This window comes from Syngnathus scovelli, chromosome 11 (genome assembly GCF_024217435.2).
Source record: "Syngnathus scovelli strain Florida chromosome 11, RoL_Ssco_1.2, whole genome shotgun sequence".
Taxonomy (NCBI): domain Eukaryota; kingdom Metazoa; phylum Chordata; class Actinopteri; order Syngnathiformes; family Syngnathidae; genus Syngnathus; species Syngnathus scovelli.
In genome coordinates, this window is record NC_090857.1 from 11,950,694 (window position 1) to 11,971,083 (window position 20,390).

The following is a 20,390-nucleotide window of genomic DNA, read 5'->3' on the forward strand; positions in this document are numbered from 1 at the left end:
GGAGGCTATTAGCGGCTTGATGAGAAGTACTCAGAATGTGGGGAAGCTGCAAGTTTTTCTCAGCCACTAATAGCTCTGAAAAACATGATTTTAACTAGCAAGGAGAGTGAGCCCATCCAGCAGGTGAACACAAAAGGCATGAAATAGAAGACAAACATCAGAGGGAAACAAAATGCATTTGGCTTCAATTTGTCTGGTAATAATTTTCAAGTCCTCGCTCACCGCTTTGGAAACACTAATATGCAACAGATTCTGTGGTTTGCATAGACACACACTGTCATTGTTGAATTTACCAGTGGCTTTTGAATTGAGCTTTCTAACACTATATCAAAGCCTTATTGTTTCCCAGGCGTTTTGTATACAAGCACTGATAGACATTTTTTTGTGTTCCAACACGTCTCCACGACATGCAAAAGCATTACGTGTCTCTTGGATGCCACTGATGCAGTTCTACCCATTCATGTATTTTTATAGCGTTATTGTATTCCACCTAAATGCGCAATGAATCTTTCCGCAGGCTTTGTTATTGAGGCGGGATTTCACCTAAGTGGTATTATTAAGTGTCCTGCATGGCATTTTATGCTTCATTTGCTTCCCATAGACATTATTAGCATCTACACTACTGTATATTGCATTTTTATAGAGTCCGTGATTGCAAATGAAGACGGGTGGTAAAAGGAACATGCGCAAACACGCAGGTCGTGTTGAGTCTTTTTTTTTTTCCCTTCACACCCCAGGCAGTCTTGCTTCTTTGCTAAACATTAAGCTATCAGAAATATGCAGACTTCCTTGTCCTTTATTGCTTTTGGTATGATTTAATATCATACACGCACGGCATAACATCATTAATACAATTCGCCGGAGGGGCTTTGGGTCAGGAAAACCTGAAAAGAATGGATATAAATTAAATGCAGTCCAAACAGCAATTATACTGTTTATATGTCGTAGATTGCATTTGATGCTGAAACCCGGAGCGACTTATTCGGAAAAGTATGTCATTGTTTAAATGAAGATCATTTAGAAATACGCGTGTTTGTAATGCTTTCACCTTTTAGTCGTCCGGTCAGGTATTAACACAGGTAATTTAACTTGGACGCAGACCAAAATTAACTCATTCAAGACCACCTTGAAGAAAATTGTGAGAAAACCACCCGACCAGAACATCAGTTACTAAACAGATGCTGGTAAAGCACCCACACGTTCAACGTCAGTTGAGCTAGTTACCCGTAAACCTCTTGAGACAGGATCGTATTTAGTAGCGGTCCGTTCCCATTCGCACCCCTGCTGCGTGCAGATGTGATCGGTGTGAGGTGTCATAGCAAGTGACAGATTGATTATCTTTTAGTCAGCATCCAGTCACATATATCGTTTTACCTCCTGCAAGAACTCCCACCAGCAGTTGAGAAGCCTGCAGGCCTTCTGGCACTCAACTTACCATTTGAACATGTCCTTTAGCAAGTGGAAAGTAAAGCAAGCAGATGTTCTGGCATATCACGGTCAAGGAAAGTGGATTTTTATCTTGTGTATCCTATTCCTCGTGAGCGAGCCAGGGAACAGCAGGGGTGATTGTGTGCTCCTCCTGAAGAGCAGGTCCTCTGGTTTTCTCTGGAAAATCAATTTAATGAATGAATGAATGAATGGAAGCGAGAGATTGGGAGGCACTGGGCGGACACCGGGTTGTCTTCTTTTCGCCACGTAATTATTCCCGGCAAGTCTCCCACCTGCCGAGGGGGTCCGGATGTTGCAACGTTCCACGTGATATGATTAGAGACATTCGGGAGTGAGCAGGTCTGGAGAACTTTCTTACGACCGGTCATTCTGTGACGGAGCTAAAACGAGGCGGAGGAAAGCCAGGATCTTGAGTCCTATCTGGATTTTATAATGTTAACTCTTCCTGTCACTGTTCACCAAGGGCAGATCGAATTACGGGTGTGATTGATGACTTGTATGAGAGGCAGGGTAGTGACTACACCCTAGAATGGTCACCAGTCATTATACACAACCAACCATTCCAATTTACACCTATGGACAATCTGGAGTCTTCAACAAACCTTACAATATATAATCTTAGAATGTGGAACGAACATCCACTCCAGCTTGTGAGGAAAATTCTAACGCAAAAATCCTTTGCCCAAAGTCAGCTGGGATAAGGTCCAGCTCGATGTGACGAATAGACGGGTCAATATCCGACCCCTTCAACTCCTCTGAGCATGAATACGCAGTTATTTATATTTACCCAAAAAGACGCATGTCGTCGCTTAGCTGTTTTAAAATAAGAACCATATTGTGTAAAATAACTTTAGGGCGTCTGAGGGTTCTGTGCCTCATTGCTACTGCGTATGCCCATGTGGCAACATTTTATGTGTCTTGTGCATGCGGGTGGTTCCGAATGGTAAAGATAACCTTACGGCCCATCCAAATGAGAGGATAAATCCAGGATTTGGCGCCACAACGGAGCAGCCTGCACAGCATCCCATATGACCGCGACTGTGATTTGTGTTTCCCAATTTTACGCTATGTTTTTCCACCACCACAGCCTCCAACAAAAGCATTTTTTTTCCCTCTCGTTCTCTCTCTGACAGAGTTAAAGTCGACCGGCACTGCTCACCACTTCTCCTTCTTGCTAAACTCCAGCGACTATCGAATTCTTCGCATGGACGAGGACCACGACCGCATGTATGTGGGCAGCAAAGATTACATCCTGTCTCTGGATCTGCACGACATAAACAAGGAACCACTCATTGTAAGGATTCGTGGATTGAAAGAACTCCGGAGACGGTTTGGCTAAAGTTCTGTGTTTGAATCTGTTGATCTTTTTTTTTCGTTTTTTTAAAGATCCACTGGCCTGTCGCCCCTCAGAGGAAGTCTGAATGTGTCTCGTCTGGAAAAGACACCAATGTGAGTGTTACAAATGCACAACAGGAAAAATCATGTTCTGCTGCTGGCCTAAATCACGCTTAAAATACTGCACACCAAAAGTTAATCATTCAGAATAATCTTTTAGAGACATCAGATAATCGACCTTTCAACATTGTCAAATTTGGTGCAAATGCAAACGATTGAGATCTCCAATGTTGAATCGTGACTCGGCGGGGCTTCGCTGGGTCACCGATTGGTGACTGCTACTACGCTGAGGTCATCGGTAATGTGAGGGTAGGGGGTCTTCTTCCAAAATTCCACTTAGCTGTCACACTCTCATCCAGGATAGCGACAGCGTTGATTGCTGATTGTGAACAGCTGCTCTCAATGACGCTCGAGGGAGCAGTTCCTGGTCTCCACATATCACATATGTATGGATCTTGAGGGCTCAAGGCCCGGGCGGGGTGAAGACCCTCTTGGAATCTCGGTTTATTATTCTTCCAATGAATGAATCGTCTTTTTGGGGTGGGCTCAACATGTCAAGACCGCCTGTATCCGGCCAAAAAGTATATGTATACTTTTGGGGTCCCGAACCCAAAGTCACTCAATAATGCCAATTTTAAAAGGAGTCATTTTGGTGTATAGGGAATTCAACTAAATGTGGCCCAACCAGAATTTAAAATGTGGCAATTCGACCCACAAGGGTTTTCTTTTTGTAAACATATTTTCCCATGGAGGTTTGTTAGTGCTTTGTTTGCTACGCACATGCAGGGCATGTAGCCGTGATTCAAATCAGTTCAGTTCCTTCCAATTTTCACTTTAAAACATGGAAACTCCCCATTGTTACATGATAGCTTTTTCCCTGTCAAATCTTATCGAATCAGGGTAGAATTTGCTGCCTTTTGTGTATTTTTGCTTCCTCAGTTATGGAATGTTTTCTGTATAAAATCTAGCTAGAAGGCACCTCAGTACTGCACAGGAAGTCAATTTATTATCTTGTAATCATTTCACTTTTCACGCTCCAACCAACAGGCAAACAGAAAACAAAAGGAGTGTTAGCCTTTTGAAGCTTCCAGACTTCTCTGAAGTGTTAATATGATCCACACATGCATTCATCTCCGGCATAGGGTGGTAGCTAATCATTGAAATACATACAAAAAGCAGATCCCTTTGCTTTTGAGGTACACCCACACATTTCATCGGAAGGAGCAAAGTGGAGGGGAGTGATGAGGTAGAGAGAGCAGCCTGCTGTTTATCCAACTGGAATGTTCATTTGTGCATGTTCGCTGACCCGTTGCCTCTCTCTCTCTCTCTCTCTCTCTCTCTCTCTCTCTCTCTCTCTCTCTCTCTCTCTCTCTCTCTTTCTTTCTCTCCGTGTGCCTCCGGCTACTTGGTATCGGCCTACCATCGCTTATTGTATGTGTGAGCAGGTTTGAAATTTCATCAGAAAAAAAAAAAGAAATAACGTCGACTGGCGGGAGATGAGTCTTAACTGCAATCTTCACCTGCTTTTTAGGGGCCAGACAGATGATGACAATTCAGAAGCAATTGACAGTGGATGTCAGTTCAGGCGGGGGGGTCAAAGGCAATCATGCCCGCTGTGTTCTCGGTGGGGGGGGGCACAACTAGACACAGACGTTACCACACACTAGCACACACTCCCCAGGAAATCCCACGCATCTGTCGTATTGCAAAGAGCTGCCAAAAATGCTCATCCAACGTCCGGCATATTAGTGGTGAGCTATTAATATAGGCAATTGAAAACAAAAGAGGGGGCATCAATTATTTTAATTTATTGCTAATCAAGGCCACTTAACATTGGGACTTTAATCAGGAAATTTCAAATTGCAAATATTCCCGTGGCCGAGTGCATAGGGAAACAGCTGGCTTAGCAAACTGAGAGAAGAACCTGCCAGCAGCACCTCTTTATTTGCTTGTGGAAGTGTTGTGGTGGCCATCGTTACCATTGAGGTCATCCGCATGCGGAACAAGCCACATTACTCATGTTTTCGAGTGCCAGTACCCAAATATTCGGTGCCAAAGAAATTTTTAGGACAATAAAATTGGGTTTCCCCACAGTCCCGACCCTGACACGCTGCGCAGTTCTGCTCTTTAGATTTTCTCTCACAACGTTGAGTGATCTAGGCTCCGGCCCGGGGCCGAGCATGGAACAGAGCTGCCAAACAAGCCAGCAGCGGAAATGATGGATGGCTTACTAGGTTGGCAGAGAGCTTATTAACCACCAGTGGGGCATTGCGTATTATGCAGATACTTTTTCTTTCTGCTTTTTTTTTTCAGATTGCGATTTTTTTTTTCACTCTCAAAAATACATAGTTAAATAAATAAACAAGATGGAATAAATAAATAAATAACAGAACAGTAAGTAAGTGGGTGTGATATGATGTCCCTAAAATGAGGTTCTGGTTAGGTTTTAAGGTGACAATACTATTCACGCAGGATTTAATAACAATTAAAGAAGCAATTTCAAACTGGTATTTAATAATTGAATTTTTTTCAAATGAACTCAATAATGTAGACAATTAATTCAGTTGTATTTGTTTCATCTGAAGAGATCCTAACAAAAGTGCTCACAATTGTTTTCTCCCAAAGGGCGAATGCGGCAACTTCATCCGCCTGATCGAACCGTGGAACCGCACTCACCTGTACGTGTGCGGAACGGGAGCGTACAACCCCATCTGCACATACGTGGACCGTGGACGCAAGTCGCAGGTAACCGCAAACTCCTTGTGCCACTCCACCTTAAGCTTTCTCCTTTTAACAGTCTTGTCTGTCAATGGAGCTCAGGTTCCACTGTGCTTTTGTTCCATCATTTTCTGCATGGCTGGGCTTCCATCATAGACACCAAACAACACAGTTGTTGGCATTGTGAAAAGTGCTATCATATTAGTTTATTCGTTGACAGCAAATGATATTAAGAAGGAATTTTAAGGGGGACACATTATGGAATAGTGATCGCTGTGATGGGACATGCAGCGAATTCCTTGCCCGTAATCTCCCCATCCACCTGTTTATACAGAGCAGACTCTGTAGGTCTGTCTTTCTATCTAGCTAAAAGCCTCTGAAAAGACATCACAACCGACGGAGCCTCTCACCCATCATCGCCCTCTTAACTCCGCCCACTTCGCAGCCACGATAACCGACGGCGAGCGGGACGCAGCTGCCGGCCTTGCGCTTGCCTGTTTAGGCTCACCCTTCAAATGGGGCGGGGGTCACGTTTCATTCTAAAGATCAGTTGGCCTGCTTTCATTCAGCTTTTTAAGTAAGCCCTTACCGGAGACAGATTATGCTTTTATCACAATATAAAACAGTTCCCCTGTGTCTTAATAAACAGTCTGGCCAATTTTGGTTGAAATATGCTAGGGACGAAGAATTACAATATGCTTAAGATCCACTTGCTGTTACAAAGGCTCTGCTCTGTCTTCTGCATGAAATTTGCATGACATGCACTTATCCATTTCAATACTTTTTTTTTCATTAAATCCTTCCTCGTTCCCAATTTTTGTTCGTCTATTCTCCGCTCTTCTGTTTGTGTCATTATCGTCCAGCGGACAAATCCGTCTTTGTTCACGCGTCAGTAACGAGACGGCCAAATGTGCCATGTCTGTCTTTTAGGGCTCCTACTACCTCCAGGCCCCCAAATCTGGAGGGAGAACCAATCGGGCAGCAGACCAGAGTGCCACGTCAGAGCTTTTGGAGGCCAAGGTGGGCTTTGAGAAGGGGGCTCTGTAAAGAAACCAAATTAAAAGTCTAGTGCCCACCTGGAGAGCTCACTTTCGGAGTAGCGATGACATGGCTTCAAGTCAAATAAACAGCCTCCTCCATGACATACCGTAGTTACCTCAGGGGTGAAAATGAGAAAATCAAATAGAGGTTACAGGAAGTCAACCAAAAAGGTGCAGGAAAATTGCTGTTCCGTAACCAGTCTTCATTTTAAAAAAGAACAAATCAAGATCTAATATTAATGTCATTATTTTATAGTATTACAGGCATTCTATTCCTCAGAGTTCAGAAAAAAATACAAAGAATACAAAATAAAGTTTTTATTTTATTTAGATAATTAATTAATTGCAATCAATATTAACAAGTCAAGGCGGCTCGGTGGCGCACTGGGTAGCACGTCCGCCTCACAGTTAGGAGGGTGCGGGTTCGATTCCACCTCCGGCCCTCCCTGTGTGGAGTTTGCATGTTCTCCCCAGGCCCGCGTGGGTTTTCTCCGGGCACTCCGGTTTCCTCCCACATTCCAAAAACATGCTTGGTAGGCCGATTGAAGACTCCAAATTGTCCCTAGGTGTGAGTGTGAGTGCGATTGGTTGTCTGTCTCTGTGTGCCCTGCGATTGGCTGGCAACCAGTTCAGGGTGTCCCCCGCCTACTGCCCGATGACGGCTGGGATAGGCTCCAGCACGCCCGCGACCCCCGTGGGGACTAAGCGGTTCAGAAAATGGATGGATGGATTAACAAGTCAAAGATAACATTTCCACACAACATTCACTATCGTAATAAAATGAATGTCAAATTTCACTTTCCTAATACATTTTAATTGTGGGTGCCACATGGCTGGTGGCGTGGCCAACTGGCTTTGAAGACTCGACCGAGGTGCCGGTTCACCCGGATCCGGTGTTGACACAGATGTTAAAGATGTCCTCTTTTCACTGTAGGGATAACGAGTTCTCTTTTTTTTTTGAGCCACTAACATCACAGGCGCAGTGGAGTGCGTTTTTTTGAAAGGCTCTCAGCATTTTTCCCCTTAGCCGCCTTCATCTCACCGATAAAACCGCCTTTGTGTGCTTTTGGTTGCCCTCAGCAGATCCAGCGGTGCCTGCAGGGCTGCAGCCAAGCATTCTTAACTCCACATTTTTTAGTTAGATACTCATGTTGTTTCCAAAACCCTCCGCCTTTAACAGCAACTTCAAGGAGGAACTTTTTTTGCCCCTGTCCAAAATCTATTCTCCAAACACAATAAATCTATTAGCAAGTCACAAGGGAAGTGAGAAAATAAAGAATTACTTTTTCTTATTCCCCCGACAGGAATATATTTTCCGCCTTGAGCCGGGCAAAGTGGATTCAGGGAAGGGAAAATGTCCTTTTGACCCCAAATTGAACAGCGTCTCCGCTTTGATCAGTAAGTAAATGTTGAATTTTGCTTCACTTAAGCCTGCCGCACACATTTTTAACAACTTTCAGAATGTGCGGGATTCCCAAATAATGAAAGAAAAGAAATCTTTTGTGCTTACTGTTCGTACCCAGCGTGGCGTACTTGAGATGACCACACCCGTATCCCCATTGACAATCTTTTGCTCTCCTTATGCCGCAGTACGGCGTGGAAATCCAAATAACAGAGTGGGAATAGCGCAAATTTGATTTGACCTGACTTTAAAGCCTCAGATTAGGATAGAGGATGGAAGGTCCTACTTACCAATTTGCGGGTGGTCTGGTCATCGGTGTACACTGTGCAGGTGGTCGGACATGACCTTTGGTGACCTTTGTGTGTGTGACTGCGCGTGTGTGCAAGTTCTCAGTTGCCACTTAGGCAGGCTAAACTGTTGAGCATTGAAGAAAATGATATTTTTTCCGTTGATACTTTTATAAAACACACAAGAGACTCTGCAATCACTTTACATGAGGAATTTACTCGTATGGTGTCAGAATTTGTAAATATTCGAACGCCAACTTTGGCAATGATCAGCTCGTGGTTGAACACACAGATTTAATCTGCCTAATTTTTAAAGGGACTACTGTATTTTAAAACGGGTCAATTTGACCCGCAATTTGACAGGATAGTTACAGCTGCCATTCAAACTTTTAACGTCTTCACCCTCGTTAATCTCGCTGATTGCAATTGATTCTACATATCCTGTTGCTCTTCCAAATATTGCTGATTACCCTCATGGGGGTGATAGGCGTGTTTTTGGCGGAAGTATCGCCAGGTCAACAGGTTTGACCCAAACGCGGCACTACAGGCAGATCATAATCTAATTTGGTTTAGTGCTGATCTTTTTGAGGGGAAATCACCACCATCATGCACCAGGGACATTTTGGAACGTTGTTGTGAGATGATTTAAATGAAATGTGGCGGGTGTGACACCACTTTTGAGTGATTAGCCTTTCTGCAGCATGCGGATCACATGATGAGTTATTTTGATTTTGTGTCCGTTATGACTTCACCTTGGCAACGCCCTCAGTTCTCTATGTGTGTGTATGCCTTGACAGATGGAGAGCTGTATGCGGGAGTCTACATTGATTTCATGGGAACCGACTCGGCTATCTTCCGTACGCTGGGGAAGCAGACAGCCATGAGGACCGATCAGTACAACTCCAGATGGTTGAACGGTAATGTCCAGACGAGACGTTTGTTCCACAGCCAGCAATAATTCAACAAATTGGTTCCCTGCAGTGTTTAGCATGTCTGCCTCACAGGTGAATTGTCCTGGGTTTGAATCTTGGCCTAGGAACAAATGAACAAAAGGGTACACACAATCACATCTGTGGACAATTTTCATCGATGGGCTAATAGTTGAAAATCACTTCGTAACAAGCAGCCATTTGGTAGATAACATTTGTAAATATTCTTAAAAAAAGAAGCTTTAGTCTGTTTATTATCACTCTCACCTGAAGGATACTGTCAAAGAAAAAAAAAAACATGACAACGCACCCTGTGACATGCTAATGGTTACATACAATGGGAAGCATCATAGGTTAACAATTAGCATCTATGGAGTAGCAACCAACAGATAGCTGAACACAAATGATGCTGCTGAAAGACCATATAAGAATACACAGGCGAATAGTTTTTATATTTTTATATTATCCTCTGCAAAGAACAACAAATACTATTTCCGCACTGATAAGACAAGAGAAAGTTTCAATGCCAAGTTTCACGCACCAACAAAAATGAAGAGTGTGACAAAAACAATTTAATTCTAATCGTCTTTATCGTATGTAAGTGTACGTACCTAAATGTTCTTTGCTAATTGCTGAGCGCACGTCTGCAGAAGCCCACGGCGAGGTCGGCATCGATGGGAACTGGACAGCGCATCAATGGTGACTCATAGAGCTGATGAGCCACAATTGGGAAAGCATCATCAGTTGATGTTGCCAAATCAATTTTAGCCTCGCCCCTCGATGTCGCACTTCTCGCAAATCTTCCCCTAACCCCGTTACCCCCAACAGGATTCCCTTGAGCATAGTCCATGGAATCGCTACACCTGAGTCCCACTCATGAGTCATATGATGCGTGCTGTTCACAGGTGGGAGCATTTGAAAGGAGAACTCGAGAAAATTTGTCAAAACTGCCTGTTAGTGGTTAAATGTGCACATTGCCCCATGTTGTCAACTAAATTGACAAAGTATTTATTCTAAAAAAATAATACATTCAAAACACAACTCTCTCATTCAATACACGACATGTAATAAAACAATGCATTCAAATGCAAATCCCCTTAAAGACAGTAAAAGCATCAGTTGTATTTTCACTCACGGAGGCACCACTTCATCTCCAAATCTCCATCTAAAAACTAAACTAAAAAAACAATATTTTTTTTAAAAAAAAAACATCAGCTTACCACTAGAGCTAAACTAAATACTAATTACCGGTCACGTTACTGTCCAGTGTAAACCATCTATTGTCCAATGCTGTGTCCAAAAATATGTTTTTTTGTTTTTAGGATTGGGGGCGCAATTCCACAATATTTAAACGTCCTTCTCACACTGCAATGATATGTCATTTACTATCGTTGTGCAAGGTGTTGGTAAGCGCTTGGAAATAGATCTCAAAAGTGCTTGGAAAATATGTGTGTGTGTGTGTTTTTTTTTTGTCCTATAACATTGCTGTTTAACTGTATTGGCATAGGTGGGTGGATGGGTGGGGCACCTTCTCCTGGGTGTCTGTCCCATTAAGTGGCTGTGTGTAAGTGCAGACCAGGAAGCCATTTTGACCACTGCTGGGTGGGACAAATTGAATTGGTGTCGTAGGGTGCGGTACAAAGCAAAAACACAGATGATTCCGCAGCACTCCGTAATCATACAAATGGTTATTGGGGCCAAATGGCGTGTTTGAACAGCGACTCAAACCGCAACCCTCCCTCCTTTGGACCAGTAAATTGTTATTCTGCGCTCGGCTCTTGGGTTTGGTCAGTTTCTTGTCAGTTGTCTCCTGGTTACAATCATCTTTGTATTATGTATGTCAAAGCAAGCCTACCGATTCTGTTTGACGTCCAATCCAAGATGCTTGTCGTATCCAGTGTCGTAAAAAACTGAGCCATTTTCCTAAACATGTTTTGGTCAGAAACTTCCTTTTACTTGGGTTATAGCTAGATACTTTATCCTAGAAGAATTATGAACCATCACATTTATTGATATCTTGGTCTTGGTTATCTGCCACCTGTTCAAGGATAATCAAGGATAATAATAATGTCCGTGTTGTGTTTTTTCTTTTTTCTAGACCCCACATTCATCCATGCACACCTCATCCCTGACAGCGCCGAAAAGAATGACGACAAGCTGTATTTCTTCTTCCGTGAGAAGGCCACCGAGATGGGTCAGAGTCCCATGAGCCAGTCAAGAATTGGGCGGATCTGCTTGGTGAGTAAGAAACCTTATTTTGCCGATGATTCCTTAAACAAGTAAACTAACCCAGTGTATTCATACACTTGCAGCTTGGTAATAAGCAAGCAAAGTTATGATTGTATTTGTCCAACAAATGGTTTATTAGGGATGTTTTTGGCCGAGTGTTCTAAAGGCTCTTTGTGGACAGATTATACGATGCAATGAAATACAGCTTTGACTAAACACTTGTGTCAGTGTGAGGATCCTTTAATTTCCCTTTTAAGGCAAAGTGATGATAAAATTTTGTATCCCAGTGTCACCGAGACACAGCAAGTACATCGTGCAAATCATTCGGACGGGGCGAAAGGCGTGAACAAAGTTCATAATTTCCAGCCCGTGAATCATTTTGATTCCCTTCCTCAGTAGTAAAAGTTGGCCGACCTCCCTTGCGCACATGGGCCCTTTTGAAGCACGGTGCTGTTTTTGTTCTATTGGGCCAACAGCAAGAGTGGTGCCAACGCGATTAGCTCAAACGGCGCTGACTCGCACAGCTGCGAGTCCGATGTAGATATGTGTTAGATTTGTCGGGATGGATCACCCAATGCGCCCTTGCAGAATGACGACGGAGGCCATTGCTGTCTGGTGAACAAGTGGAGCACGTTTCTCAAGGCCCGTCTCATCTGCTCGGTGGCTGGAGCCGACGGTGTCGAGACGCACTTTGACGAGCTCAGTGAGTCTATACACAAACACGCACACACAAAACTTCAGTGTCATTTTCTTCACAAAATCTTTTAGCGGCATGAATTTTGTCCATTAACATTTCTAAATAAACTGCATCACATTTAAAGTCACAGGGTTCAAAATGGAAGTGTCAAATTAATTGATTAATCAACAACAAATCAATCATCAAATTAATCATCTCCTATTTTAATCATCGAATAATTGTCTAGAGCATTTGTTTAAGCTAAAGGAACCCGTTGACTGAATGCCAGCAATAAAATGGCCTGCAACAGAATGATCAGCCTGCTGCAAATAAAAAAATGTGCATCTGTTAAGAGTTAAGACTTTGGCGCATATTGCACCTACCCGTACCCTGATAGGAAAGCGACGACTCTGTTATATGACTTGTAACCACAACAGTAAGAAAACAAAGCCCAAAGGTCCCAACAGGTCTTGACGGATTCACTATCTTGCCCTTCACAGATTGAGCCATTATCTTTCTCCTGTGAACAAGAGAATGCTAAACTGTAAAAGAAAAACAAGAGGGGAAATTGAATCCAAGTACTTCTGCACTCATCAAAATAATAAAAAGCTAGGATGGATCATCGTGGCCTGTCCGTTATTCACAAAATACCACAAAATAAGTCATGACATGCGTCATACAGTATATTGTATTTCCACTATGGGTATATATTTTTTTTCTGCTATTGCGTCGAATGCGACGCTGCCATCTTATCTGGCACGTGACAAACAATAAAGTTACCAATTCATTTCCCCTGCGCTCCTCCTGCCTGTCAAACAGATGACTCACAAATTTCTCCCTTGCAACGAAGGCAGCCATTACCTGTCATTTTCATACCTCGGCGGCGTGTGAGGATTTGTCCTCCTTCCGATCAAAGCGAGGGTGTAGAATGAGAAATGAGGGCTGAGTTGTATTTATTATTTATCTTCAGTTCAATACGTCCAATTCAACTCTCCAGTTTGTGTTATTGGATGGATAAATCTGTGCAAAGATCAAAAAAGCGCTAACTGATGTCTGACTTGTTGATAAAGATCACAAGTTAGAGAGGAGAGGACAGCGTGTCATGTTTATTTTTCTTTGTGTTTTGCTTAGGGAAATTACTGTCCTTCACTGTTCAAGGCCAGTTAAAACAAGTGAACAAACGATTGTTAGACTTAGACTTAGACTTAGACTCAACTTTATTAATCCCTTGGGATGCGCAATATTAACAAGACCAGCAGAATATGTTCACCTATCATTCCTCGCCACATGTCAAACTTCATGTATTTAATTTTTGTTGCACCTTTTTGGGTTTTGGCTTGCATTTTTCTCTCAATCCATCAGTGGAGATGTAGAGCTCGCAAGGGCCTGGAGCCTCCAGTCTGCATATGGCTCCTATTAGAGGCATGTTTCACCACAACATCCATGTTTTACTTTTATTCCCCGACGACACGTAGGAACTCTCGTTTTAGTGTCCAATGAGTTTAGATTCAGGATCTCCTGGACCTGAGAACAAAAAAGGCCACATCATGTTGGGATCCATTTTAGGGGTACAATTGCCACTTGTCAATAGTCTCAGAACACAACAAAATGTTTTTTGTGTGGGTGTATTTATGCTTGGCAGTAACCATTGATAAATCAATCAATTAATTGATAAAGATATGAGAATACTATAAATAAAAAAGTGTAAAGACTATTTTGTGCCAGTAAATACAATTTTGTTTTATTTTTACTTTTTTTTCTACGTCAAAGAAAATTACTCTTAGTCAAATTCGAAGTTGAAGTTTCCTTTATTTTCCTTTCCAGGGGATGTTTACATCCAGCCAACACAAGACACCAAGAATCCTGTCATCTATGGAGTCTTCTCAGTTTCGGGGTGGGTGTCTTGATTGCATTTGCAAAAAGACCAGACAGACAAGTGGCTGTCTGGGCCTGATAGCAACTTCTCCAAATTTGAGGAGAAAGCACAGCAGAGGCAGACATGTATGAGTTACATACTGTTCCTCTGGTTTGGCATCAGACATGTTGAAAGCAAGATGATAAAAGCACTGCTAATCATGGAGGCGCACTAGACACAAACACAGCATCGAGAACCCCGTGCTCGTGGCGACTCTTTGGCAGCACGTGGGCGTCTTTTTATGTCAGTGTGTCAGACGGCTCATGGTCGTGAGAGTATGTTTGCGTTTCCTGGGAAGTAGCTTCTACCCATCGCATGCGGCGCCCTCTGTCATTATCTCGGCACTCAATGGCTTGTTCTCCCGTCCAGATCTGTGTTTAAAGGCTCGGCGGTGTGCGTCTACTCCATGGCAGACATCCGCATGGTCTTCAACGGTCCTTTCGCCCACAAGGAAGGACCCAACTACCAGTGGGTGGCCTACACGGGGAAGATTCCCTACCCCAGACCTGGCACTGTGAGTGGTAAACTTATTCATAGCAAGAACCCAGAACCGCAGGAACATACAAATATGATTAGAGACGTGACAAGACTTAAAACTTGCAACCTTAAAAAAACAATTTTGGCCATTTTTATGGTTTGATTTTTGGCTATGGGGCTCCGCCGAGAGCATATGTGTCAAACTCAAGGCCCACGGGGCCAGATATGGCCCGCCACATCATTTTATGTGGCCCGCGAAGACAAATTGTGCATCAAATTCGTGTGTCATTACTAGAATTGCAAATTGTCTTCACTTTTAATAATATCTTTTTTTAAAACATTTGACCAGTTTTTACTCGTCTGATTTGAAAGCGAGTTATTTGTCAGTTTGTTTTGTAGCTTTTACTGTATATAATATGAGGTGCTCATATATTTATTAGGGTTGACAGTCATAATGGCCCTCCGAAAGAAGCTATGACTACAATGCGGCCCACGAAAAAAATGAGTTTGACACCCCTGCCTTAGTATGATGGGAAAACATTTATGGCATTTCCAGCAATTAAAGAAAATCACCCAATAAATAATTAAATATGGTTGAAATATGAGATTTATTTATTTTTTATTCCAAATGAATTGAGTTTTTTTGAATGCTTCTTATTTTACAATCAAACCATTACATGCTCTACTGTCCCATTTGTGAACCCAGTGTCCCGGAGGAACGTTCACCCCCAACATGAAATCCACCAAGGATTACCCAGACGAGGTGATCAACTTTATGAGAAACCACCCCACCATGCACAACGCCGTGTACCCGGTACACAAGCGGCCCCTGGTGGTACGAACCAACGTGGACTATGAGTTCACCACCATCGCCGTCGACCAAGTGACGGCCGCCGACGGAAGCTATGAGGTCCTCTTCCTGGGAACAGGTCGGTGGAAAGACATCAACCATATTTATTATTATTATTATTATTATTATTATTATTATTATTATTATTATTATTATTATTATTATTATTATTATTATTATTATTCATTACACAATTTAGGTTCCAAACTAAGGTGTCACCCGAAGGTCAGGGCTTCAAATTAGCCTTTGAATAGTTTGAAGTTGGGGTTTTACATTAAGGTTTCAGTGGTGGGTTAAGGCTTCACTTTTTTCATTAAAATTAGAATTTTGATTTAAATGAGCTACATTTTTGGGTGGATTTCAGGTTGAGCCACTAAGACAAAAACCTTCTAATTCTCGGCTATAAGATGGACCACACTAAATTGTCTGTCTACTACGTCATCTTATGATGGATGGCGTCAAAATTTGATGAACACTGAATGTTAAAATTTGATGAGCACTGAATGTTATCCTCATTTGTTCTTGTTAGATCGCGGAACAGTGCAGAAGGTGATCGTATTGCCGCGAGATGACCTTCAGACCGAGGAGCTGGTTTTGGAAGAAGTGGAGGTCTTTAAGGTTTGTCGCTCTGGTCTCGTTGCCTTTCCCTATCGTCTTCTGATTTCTCATTTGAGGTGTGAGGTCCCAATGTCTTGATTGTTTTTCGGCAGGTTCCCACCCCAATCACCACGATGAAGATCTCATCCAAGCGCGTAAGTAGAAGGAACATCTCACAAAGTGACCGTGACGCAGAAGGTGTCATTGAACGGACGTTTGCTTCCTTCAACAGCAACAACTGTACGTGGCGTCGGTACTGGGCGTGACGCACCTTGCTCTCCATCGCTGCGACGTGTACGGCGAGGTGTGCGCCGACTGCTGCCTGGCTCGGGACCCGTACTGCGCCTGGGATGGAAAATCCTGTTCCAGATACTCGGCGTCGCAGAAGAGGTGCGTTCGTTTAAGAATGTGCACAAATAATTTGTTGTACTTTAAACTTGTGTGAGTTTGCTTCTCTTTGTTTAGTTAATGTTAACAAAGAAAGCAGATAAGAGACAACCCCAATTGGTATCGCCATGTTAAATAAACATCTTGGGTAATGGGCATTTTGATATAAACAAGCAAATCATATTGATGGATAATACAATATTCTCCGTGTGTATCAATGTCTGTTTCATACTGCCCCCTAGTGGCAGGGATGTGTACAATCAAAAGAGCAGCACGATGATGCCAGAAAATACCTATATTCTTCATATTGTATTTATTTGTGTTATAATTGTATGTTTTCTATCAAGTACAATACTGTGAAGTGTTAAATAAACACTTTGATCCTTTTAGACGCAGCCGCCGTCAGGATGTCAAGTACGGCAACCCCATCCGCCAATGCAGAGGCTACAACTCCATTAGTGAGTTTAGAAATAGCTTTACACATGCACTTTTCCAAACACATACAGAGCCACAATCCCCATCACTAGACTAAAAGTTTATATCTACTGAAATTATATCAATGATATCGGTATACTGATGATCTAATTGAAAACCTAAAGCTACTAATTCCTGCATTGTGTTTTCCAGCCAATAAGAATACCCTGGAGACAGTTCAGTATGGTGTAGAGGGCAGCACCACGTTCTTGGAGTGCCAGGCCAGGTCCCCCCATGTTTCTCTCAAGTGGCATCTTCAGAAAGAGAACAGTGACAGGAGGAAAGAGGTGAGTAATGTTTTTCTTATTAGTTATACTGCTGTTGTTTTTTTTTCTGGAGGGGGTGTAGGTATTTTAATACTAACAGGAACTGGCGTTTGTGATGTCCATCTGTGCTTTAACCTCTGCCACTTCCTAGATTCGCTCTGAGGGCCGCATCCTGAAAACGGACCAGGGCCTCCTAATCCGCTCCCTGCAGCCGTCAGACAGCGGCATCTACCAGTGCACATCGACGGAGAAGAACTTCAAACACACGCTGGTCAAGCTGCAGCTGGTGGTACTCTCCAGCCGCACCGTCAACAATGTCCTGGTGGAGACGGGCGCGCCTTCCCTCGCCCTGGCGCCACTGCAGTCCAGCGCCTGGACGCCGAGCGCCGGCCAGTACAAGGACCTGCTGACCATCCTGAGCCAACCGGAAATGGGCCTGATCAACCAGTACTGCCAAGACTACTGGCAGCTGGGAGACAGCGGCGGCGGCGGCCTGGGGGACAGCAAAGCCAAGAGCCTGAAAGAGCTGAAGGAGCAGAAGAAGCCCCGGAATCGCCGGCATCGTGACGACGAGACAAGTCCTGCGGAGACATGAAGCACCTGAACCGACCAGTCGTGAGTCTACCACAACTCCATAAACTCTACACTATTCCTCCGGTGTTGAGGAGTGCCTCAAAATGGACGCAATACAGCAGAAAAGACAAAAACTCTTGGATGAAACACACAATATTTATTGTAGGTTGTAAAAAGTAATTCTTTGTACCTATCTAGAAAAAAAATGTTTTTTGTGAATAGGATGCTGTTGTTATTATTCTAATGTTCTGGTTAGTGTTACTGACAATGTGTATTTTGTCTAGTTTGTCTTTTTTTATGTTTGGTGTTTTGGGAGCATCCACCGCCGCATGGACGAGAACGGAAAAGTGGAACTTGGACTAAAATGCTCCTCTCAAAAGCTTTTCAAAGACGGCACAAAAGGAACATTTTTCAGGACCACGCAAATCAATTATCTTCATGTTCCACCACCTGGCCATATTTTTCTGGATTCGTCTAACTGGTGCACACTTTTTAAAATGTGGAAAAAAAACACACAGTCGAAGAAAAAAATGGCAAGTGTGTTCTTGCTGCTACTATCCAGCTCTGAAAAAAAATAAGAGTACTCCGCTGCAAAATAATTAGTGTATGCCAACAAATCTTTACTGAGATTGAATCTGTTTGTCATTTTGTAACGTCTGTCATATGAGTTGTTCTCCAGCCTTTTACGCCAACCTAAAAGAAAAGCCTTTAGCTCACCATCATGACATTAAAATGCTGCCACATAGTAGGCCTGAGTGTTCATGACAAAAAAAAAATCACTCTTACCACAGCCCACACCACGGGATAATCACTCATAATAATATTTTTGATTATCACTTTATCTGTCGCCCACTTGAGTTATTTTTCCATGTAATTGTTGCATCTTCAGTACCAAGTGATCATTGTACTGAAGGAGACAATATATAAACATAACAATTTCACCTCCCAAAATGCAGATTCCAGCAGGCAGCTATTTTTAACTGAGTCTGTACAAAATAAAACAAAACACCTTCTGTCACTAAACACACACTAACGTAATGTGAGACATCGCTTAAAGGGGGTTTTGATATTTTGGAGATGTTTTGAACACTTCAAAGCATCCGACTTTGTCGAAGGGTCCCCAAAAAGAATGATGTGGTGTACAAACACATTGTTGTGCTACCTGTACTGTCGTTGTAACAACCTTGTGTCCCAATACTTTTGTTCATGTGCACATGCAAGATAGTCGCTGCTGCAGTTTGACAAGGGTTACACACACATACACACTCATACAAGTACCACACCCGCTAGCACTTGCTAACACATGCTCACACAATCACAGATGCACTTTAATACAAACACACACACAGTCAGAAAAAGGGAGAGTGCAGTTAGATATGGACGGCTTACATTTTAGATGTAAGATTTCATACAAGGTCAACTTTGCATTCCTGCCGTTTTCACGTTTTGGTTTCATTGAGTCTATATTATGTCGTCGCTGAGAATGAATTATGTCAGCGTTATGATTCATCTTTATTTTTTTTCAATAATTGGCGAGGGGAGAGTTCATATTGATAGAAAAGGTACAAAGCAATTTGGACAGGGTGTCTTTTCATGGTGCATGGCATGTACAGTGTATGTAAAGTGTTTGTCTAAAAAGAGGTTTTGTTCCTGTGGATGTCGGTGAATGTCTTTCTCATTGCGGGAATATAAAAATAATGTAAAAAAACAAAAAGAATAAATATGGGCTCAGCTTTTTTAAGAGGGTGTCAGAGTCCAGATTGTACTTATGTTTGAAATCTTATTTCATGTGTTTTTGCAGACTTCCCTCTGGGTCATTGGTGTAAAGTATGACATTGATAAGATGCACACTTGTTATGACTTGTAAACATAATAATGATAATAATAATAATGACTTCTTCCCCATCAATGTTGCTGACTAATAAATAAAAGCTCTATATTTTATAATAACAAATCCTATCTCATGTTTGCCCTTTGGTGAGGAAGTGTGAAATTTGGAAATTAAGATTCGCTCTTCAAATTAAGGTCAATGTTGGATTTCCAATTAGGGTTTCATTTTAATACGATGATTTCAAATTTGGAGTTTAAGACAAGTTTGTGGTTCAAGCTATAGTTTGTGAATTTAAGAGTTTCATGGCAAGTGTTTTGTAAAACTGGTTCAGGTGCAAATTAGGATTTCAAGAGGGTTTCAAAATAGGGTCTGAAATTCCAGTTAGCATTTCAATTTGAACTTTTAAGATGGCGTCGGTGTTTGAAGTTAGGGTTTCAAGCTTGGGTTATAAATTAGGGCTTGAAGCACACAAATGTTTGAAATTAAGCTTTCGTGGCATCATCATCATCATCACTTTAAAGTCCGTTTTCGCCGCTGGGTTGGACTGGGTTCTTGATATGGCTTTCTTCCACCGGGAACGGTCCATGGCCGTCTCGTGGTTGATGCCGAGTGCCTTCATGCCGGCTGACACGGTCGTCTGCCAGGTCTTTTTAGGTCGGCCACTGGGTCTTGTTCCCTCTTATACGACATAACTTTCTTCACCCAGTCGTTCTCGTCCTTCCTCACTACATCCGTACCATCGCAGTCTGCCTCTCCTCACCACATCCACTATGGCCTCCACTCCCATCTTGTTTCTCAGTTCTGCACTGGTTTTTTTCTCCCTCATTGACACACCACACATCCATCTGATCATCCTCATTTCTGCTCTGTTTAGTTTGTCTTCGTGTTCTGTTTT

At 42.6% G+C, this 20,390-nt stretch overlaps 1 protein-coding gene across 1 annotated transcript in view; it reads left to right on the forward strand.

Moving 5' to 3' along the window:
* The window catches only part of LOC125976912 (semaphorin-3F), a 43,487-nt gene extending 23,869 nt beyond the window's left edge, over positions 1 to 19,618 (forward strand). Inside the window, exons 3-19 of the mRNA XM_049732917.2 lie at positions 2,583 to 2,743; positions 2,836 to 2,898; positions 5,470 to 5,589; positions 6,493 to 6,582; positions 7,907 to 8,000; positions 9,089 to 9,208; positions 11,319 to 11,458; positions 12,038 to 12,152; positions 13,950 to 14,019; positions 14,410 to 14,554; positions 15,224 to 15,446; positions 15,897 to 15,985; positions 16,078 to 16,119; positions 16,197 to 16,354; positions 16,742 to 16,809; positions 16,979 to 17,112; positions 17,243 to 19,618. Of these exons, the coding sequence (XP_049588874.1) occupies positions 2,583 to 2,743; positions 2,836 to 2,898; positions 5,470 to 5,589; positions 6,493 to 6,582; positions 7,907 to 8,000; positions 9,089 to 9,208; positions 11,319 to 11,458; positions 12,038 to 12,152; positions 13,950 to 14,019; positions 14,410 to 14,554; positions 15,224 to 15,446; positions 15,897 to 15,985; positions 16,078 to 16,119; positions 16,197 to 16,354; positions 16,742 to 16,809; positions 16,979 to 17,112; positions 17,243 to 17,686 (2,276 nt within the window). The 3' untranslated portion in view covers positions 17,687 to 19,618. The remainder of the gene's footprint in view (positions 1 to 2,582; positions 2,744 to 2,835; positions 2,899 to 5,469; positions 5,590 to 6,492; positions 6,583 to 7,906; positions 8,001 to 9,088; positions 9,209 to 11,318; positions 11,459 to 12,037; positions 12,153 to 13,949; positions 14,020 to 14,409; positions 14,555 to 15,223; positions 15,447 to 15,896; positions 15,986 to 16,077; positions 16,120 to 16,196; positions 16,355 to 16,741; positions 16,810 to 16,978; positions 17,113 to 17,242) is intronic.
* Positions 19,619 to 20,390: the final 772 nt, after the last annotated feature.